At 36.7% G+C, this 6,655-nt stretch overlaps 2 protein-coding genes across 2 annotated transcripts in view; both read right to left on the bottom strand.

Moving 5' to 3' along the window:
• LOC103505661 (LON peptidase N-terminal domain and RING finger protein 3) overlaps positions 1-4,561 on the bottom strand; it is an 85,814-nt gene extending 81,253 nt beyond the window's left edge. Inside the window, 2 exon segments of the mRNA XM_026820954.1 lie at positions 3,185-3,867; positions 4,051-4,561. Of these exon segments, the coding sequence (XP_026676755.1) occupies positions 3,185-3,830 (646 nt within the window). The 5' untranslated portion in view covers positions 3,831-3,867; positions 4,051-4,561.
• Positions 4,562-4,935: 374 nt separating this feature from the next.
• Positions 4,936-6,655, bottom strand: part of LOC103505664 (probable medium-chain specific acyl-CoA dehydrogenase, mitochondrial) — a 5,842-nt gene continuing 4,122 nt past the window's right edge. Inside the window, exons 6-8 of the mRNA XM_026820948.1 lie at positions 6,463-6,599; positions 5,904-6,074; positions 4,936-5,329 (exon numbers count right to left, since the gene is read on the bottom strand). Of these exons, the coding sequence (XP_026676749.1) occupies positions 5,183-5,329; positions 5,904-6,074; positions 6,463-6,599 (455 nt within the window). The 3' untranslated portion in view covers positions 4,936-5,182. The remainder of the gene's footprint in view (positions 5,330-5,903; positions 6,075-6,462; positions 6,600-6,655) is intronic.

Raw genomic sequence — 6,655 nt, forward strand, 5'->3', positions numbered from 1 at the left:
CAACAGGAACGTATCTTTGATCTATCTCGGTAAAGATTCTTCCCAAAAGATTCTTTACCAAAGTTAGAGGTTTAAAAGAAAGTTCTCTTTATTATAATGTATTTTTAGGGGGTTCCTTCCATCAAGACATGTCCTTAAATAAAACCCTGTGACCTAAATTAATACGTGTACAGTTAATAATTTTCTTTAAATTAGGTTAGGTTAGGTCTTTTTGGGGGATAAGACCTTTAGAAACAAGGAAAATACGAGTTAGTAATAAAAAAAACTATCGAAAACTATCGATGGCGCCGACTATCGATAGTTCTCCTCCTCTACTACAAGGTACTACTAACACACTGGCGGGAGCTTTAATCATTCAATGACTTCAAAATTAAATTCCAAAAAACAACGAAACAAACACTTAAGGATTTTTTTTTTTTCTAAAGACAAATAGGAAAATCCCTACATTTTGACCGTCCACATGTGTTCCTTCCTATGACTCCGTTTCGTGTTCCTTCCTACAACATTTCACACCTGAATTTGGTCATGCTTATGCTCATTCCGCCTCTACGTGGTCACTGGTCAGCTCAATTACAACTTGACCTTGTATGATGCAGACTTTGAAAAAAAAAAGCTATTATTTGAGATTCATTTGTCCCGGGGAAAGTGTCTAAGAAATCTTACGTTACACTGTTTTCGAGTTGATACATGAGACTTTGGGACTTTCAGAATTTGTTTTGTCTTTGCTAGTTTGGGTCACGATTTGGCACATTGACTAGCACCTGAGAACACGCATCAATAACTCTGACATGATGCATAATTTCCTTTAACATGGTACATAATTTCAAATCTCAAATGTATCACTCATATCTTGGGTATTACTTACGTCTCAGATGGCATCAGACAATTGAAGCTCCTCCCAATAATCCGACTGATGACATAACTGAGAGTACTCAACACACAGACCTTGAGATCCCAATCACCGGAGCCACGTGGCTTTCGGTACACCTTCTGCATGAAATGAATGATAATATGCCGACTTACATGCACGATTGCACATACATAGTTGTAGCCAGACTATAAGACTACTGCAACTGATGTATGGCGAAACTAGTAGAATGCACCAACCGAAGTGAACTATTAGGGGGAATGCAACCTATCTAGGTAGATCTGAAAATCATTACCAGGCATTCAAAGCTTTGAGGACACCAAACTCACCAAAGAAACGTCATATGTATGTAAAGAAAAGGCACATTGGACGCAAGGAAAACATTAGACAGCATTTACTTCCAACATCAAGCATCAAGTAATGTGCATACGTACGTAAATGGGGATATATGAACATGCAAAGGTATAAATACCTAAAGCAAAATAAATAAGATACTTAATTTATGGCTCTCCAATTTTGAATAGTCTAAAAAGGAAGCGCAAACGGCAGTTGATTTAGCTAGAGTCAAGGCAGGATACTGCGTGGGAACATTTGTAAGCATACTCCATACTATCATACGAGTGTCTAGTTATGTAATCCGCTGAAGTGACAACTATCCGCATTAATTATGACGATGAAAATTTCCCATTGGTAATTATTCACACGTCATCATGCAGATCAGTAGACAAGAAAAGAGCGTGTGTCAATACGAATGTCAATGTTACGTAATGAAAATCGGCATGTGCCGATCGCGAATGGTGATCCAAAACTGTTGTGTGAGTTGGGCCCACAAAAAAAAAAAAAAAAAAAAAAGACAACAACTTATGCAAGGTTCTAGTTTTTTCAATAACTTATTATCGTCGTACATGGTAAATTTTGCAGGGAAAAGTTCGCTAGTAAATTAATACAGCTGTCACAAACCTACGCAAACCGATTTTGGACCCTGTAGAGCTGTGACTAAAGCGGCATCTGTAGGACGGGAGGTCCATGACCGGGAATTAAAAAAATAGGAATATTTATGTTTCCTACGAGAGTGAACATTTCAAGGTCTACACGGAACAATTAGCCATAAGCTATTAAAACTGAATAGAGTCATTCGAAGCGTGTGCGTATCCTATTAACCAATGAGCACATGACGTCACATCAGATGGTTCTGGCAAGAATTCAGATCTACAATGTCTATTAGATGGAATGTAATCTCACACACCGAGATAAAAAGAGGATCGACTGAAACTTGATCAATATGGTAACCGCCTGTCTTAGTTATCTAGACTCGTGCTCTTATAGTAAGTTATTAATCACCGTACGGATTGAAAATAAGTCTGATTTCATCATCTTCCAAGTTTGTACCCTGTTTTGCCTCTATTCTCATTCATTCGGTATTGTGAGGAATTTTTTTTTCTAAAGACAAATATGAAAATCCCTACATTTTGACCGTCCACATGTGTTCCTTCCTATGACTCCGTTTCGTGTTCCTTCCTACAACATTTCATACCTGAATTTGGTCATGCTTATGCTCATTCCGCCTCTACGTGGTCACTGGTCAGCTCGATTACAACTTGACCTTGTATGATGAAGACTTTGAAATAATAATAATAATAATTGTCTAAATATAATGTATGGCTCTGGATTACACTCACAAACTAAGTTCAGATGTAGGCGAAAAATTAATTTCGAAAATAAAAATGATAGTTATGATGGAGTTGGGTTGGGCTCCACATAATTTGCGTGATGTCAGCAGATAACAAATTGCAAGCGGATACCTGAAGCTGTCAGTACGATCAGATTTAAATCCCACCCGAGGCTTGTATGTTTTTGGAGAGTGGAACGTTTATGAAGAGTTGCTAATTCATGCAAGTAAATTTGCGTGTGAAGATGCTGGAGTAGAAAGAATAAAGCTTTGTGTTATCGGCAGCTAGCAGTAGCTGACGTGAGAATAATTAGTTGATCTTCAGGCAGAATTAACAATTCTCATGATTTTCAATTTTTTATTTAACACAAAGATAATAAAATATAAAAAAATATAGCGAAATTTTTGGAGAGTTGAACGTTTATGAAGAGTTGCTAATTCATGCAAGTAAATTTGCGTGTGAAGATGCAGGAGTAGTGACGTGAGAATAATTAGTTGATCTTCAGGCAGAATTGTTGTTTGTAGTGGCTAAGGTCAATAAATTACAATAAAGATAGAGGTGTGTGGCTATCAGAATGTAATTTGCTATCATAACAGCAGCATTGCATGCAAGTTTTGTGGTAAGTACAAACTTTTAATGGACTTACCTAATTCCAAAGCAGCATTATATTTGATGAGGGCAGCATCGATGAATCCTTTATCAAACAGTCCATTGCCTTGTTCTCTCAGCTTGGCAGCATTCAGCTCCTTACTCCACCACTTCTCCACCAAAGTCTTGATCATCACATTCGGTTCAAATCTAACGTTCCCCAGGAGATTGCTATGTCTATTGGGAGATCTACCTCCTACATTGCCCAAGGCAGTATTGCACAGACTACATTCCTTTCTAGTGACCACACATTTTTTACAAAAGGTGTGTCCACATTGAACTGTCACTGGATTGATAAGTAAGCCGAAACAAAAGCCGCACGCTAAATCATCAACAAGTCTTTCCCTATTGTTTCCATTGACATCACTTGTATATCGACTGATGATTGTGTCGAGGAAAGTTATGGTGATGTATTTCAGTTTCTCAATGGGGATCTTTCCGATAATCCTACTGCATTGAACATAAACATTCAGGGACTCCCACAGTCTTCCACTTTTGGCCAAAGAGTCTGCGTATCCAAAGTACAATTCCAACGAGAGGGGGATATTATTCTTGTTGATCTCTTTCAATTTTTGCTCGTAGATTTGAATGGCAAGGAGATAGTTTTTATTGGAGAAGGCATTTCGAGCTTCTATATCTGCCATTCTATTAGTAACAATACAAAATGTGTATTGTTAACTTGGTCTCAATGATTGTCTTTATCTCTATTGGATCCGAACTAATCAAACAGGTTATTCCGGTGAAATAAGTGACTCGTGTGTGAATATGAAGTAGTATGGATTATATCTATTAAAATGTTTTATGTACCTGTTGTTACTTAATTTACGCATAAAATTATGACTTGTTTTACTTGTGTCAATAAAACGGCAAATATTAGTAAAGTCTCAATGATTGTCTCTATCTCTATTGGATCCGAACTAATCAAACAGGTTATTCCGGTGAAATAAGTGACTCGTGTGTGAATATGAAGTAGTTTGGATTATATCTATTAAAATGTTTTATGTACCTGTTGTTACTTAATTTACGCATAAAATTATGACTTGTTTTACTTGTGTCAATAAAAAGCTAAGAACAATAAACAAATTAAATTTAGATTTAATCTAAGTTTCTTTGTTATGGGCAACAAATTGATGTGATACTTTATGCTCTCAAAAATTCTTAATGTGAAATATGTATTGTTTACAAATGGGGAACAATTGATTTTGTCTTATCAAAGTATTTACTATTTAATTTTAAGACTTATATCAAAAATGTAAATGCACGTTTAAAATTTAATAAAAATCAAGGCATAGATAGATGAACACAAAACAATTCACTTTTTAAAAAGCACTCCACTCTAGAACATGGCTTTTTTCCGTTCATGAAATTGTTGTATCAAAAATGTAAATGCACGTTTAAAATTTACATAAAAATCTGTACCTAAGGCATAGATAGATGAACACAAAACAATTCACTTTTTAAAAAGCACTCCACTCTAGAACATGGCTTTTTTCCGTTCATGAAATTGTTTTTTAAAAACGAATTTTTCGACCAATATAAAACGTGGTTGTTCGAAATAAAAAATGGCGGCCGGATCAGAAGTCGACGGAGACGAGAATAGAATGTCGTAGAAATTCGTCGACATCATTGTGTATGTTGTTTATCTGAAACATTTAGAGCAGAGAGCGAGTCGAAACGTGAATCAAATAGAACATCACACACAGAAATATGTACACTGTACATATGAGAAATTTGAAGAACTAAAATTTGGTCCCGAATAAATTTCGATTATGCATGCACAGTGCACAGTAGTGCACACAGAAAAATAAATAAATAATACATGTAGAAAGAAAAGACAAGATAATCTAAGATATGTAGAAAAAGATTTCAGCATTTGAAGCAATATACGAGTATTGATTGTACAGGGTTACTTTGGTATGTTGGGGCTTATCTGGTGAGCTACATGCTTTTGGATTCGGAGGTACTTTCAAACTGTTTCTCAGTAGCCAAGGTCAACTTAGGAGTTCTTAGCCTTCTCGATAATAGCACGGGATACAATGAGCCTCTGGATTTGGGCGGTACCTTCGTAGATCTGATAGATTTTAGCATCTCTCATCAATTTCTCTACAGGGTAGTCGCTGTTGAATCCGTTGCCTCCAAACACCTAGAGGGACAAAGATTAGGAGAGAATTGAGACTAGAGTGATGGTTGGGAGAGGGCGATGATAAAGAAGATTGTTTTCATTTTTAACACGATAAAAACAAAATGAAGTTGTAATCCATACCATAATAAACAAAAAAGTCGGCGTGAAGGACCTGGTTTCCAGAGCTGAAGCGTCCTAATGAAAGACCTATTTTTCTCCATAGCACCTCATAAGGTGTGTCAACCACATCAATTCTCATAGGAAGAAAATAGATACCTACTATGGCCTTTGAAATTTCAACCTCGAACTAGGTACAAATTTCAAACTGTAGAATCAAGCAAGCTCTCTGTTTGTTAAACCCATGACATTAGTTTCTGCATTAGCTGATCCTACCGATTGTTTTCGAACTACAAACTTCAAACTGTAGAATCAAGCAAGCTCTCTGTTTGTTAAACCCATGACATTAGTTTCTGCATTAGCTGATCCTACCGATTGTTTACCACTGTAACAATAGTCCGTCGACTGTACCTTTTATTAGTAGTAATAATAAAGGAAGGACGGACGGACTAAAAAGCGCGATATGGTAGAAACTAACCTGAACAGCATCAGTGGCACATTTGTTGGCGACATCTGCAGCCAGAGCTTTGGCTACTGAAGCGTACAGCGTGTTTCTTCTGCCGAGATCTACTTCAGCCGCAGCTTTCATCCAAGTCAGACGGGAAGCTTCAATGCCAATGGCCATGTCAGCTAGCATGAACGCCACAGCCTGGAGGATGAAATAAAGAATGTTAAATTCCATACACCGAGTATGTAGTGACAAACATATTTTAAAAAAAGTACAAAACCTAAAGACCTAAAGAATACTTGGCGTTTGGGTTTTGACGCAAGATGTTTTTTTTTTTTCTTTTTTTTTTGGGGGGGATATCAATACTTTTTGTGTAGTACATATATTAGCACCGTGTTTTATCAATAATATAATAACTGAACCGCATATTATTATTATTATTATACTATACATATGTATTTAGGTATGGGAACAATTTTTTTCGACTGGAACTTGGGACTTTCAATATCCATGAGTCTATGAGTTGTTTAAAAAGTATGACAGAGTAAATAGACATCTAGGAGGTTAAATCACGGTGCTAATTATTTACCTGGTGAGCGGCGATGGGTACACCGAATGCTTTTCTCTCCAAGGCGTACTTGGTGGCCTCATCCAGACACCTTTGTGCCAAACCTACAGCACCAGCTGCTACCTGTAATAATAATAAGACACTTAACATATGGAAAACTGAAGGAAAAATAAGACTTTGAAACTCTGAAGGGAACTGAGATGTAAGAAGATCC

The sequence above is a fragment of the Diaphorina citri genome, unplaced genomic scaffold (genome assembly GCF_000475195.1).
Source record: "Diaphorina citri unplaced genomic scaffold, Diaci psyllid genome assembly version 1.1 scaffold188, whole genome shotgun sequence".
Classification (NCBI taxonomy): Eukaryota; Metazoa; Arthropoda; class Insecta; order Hemiptera; family Psyllidae; genus Diaphorina; species Diaphorina citri.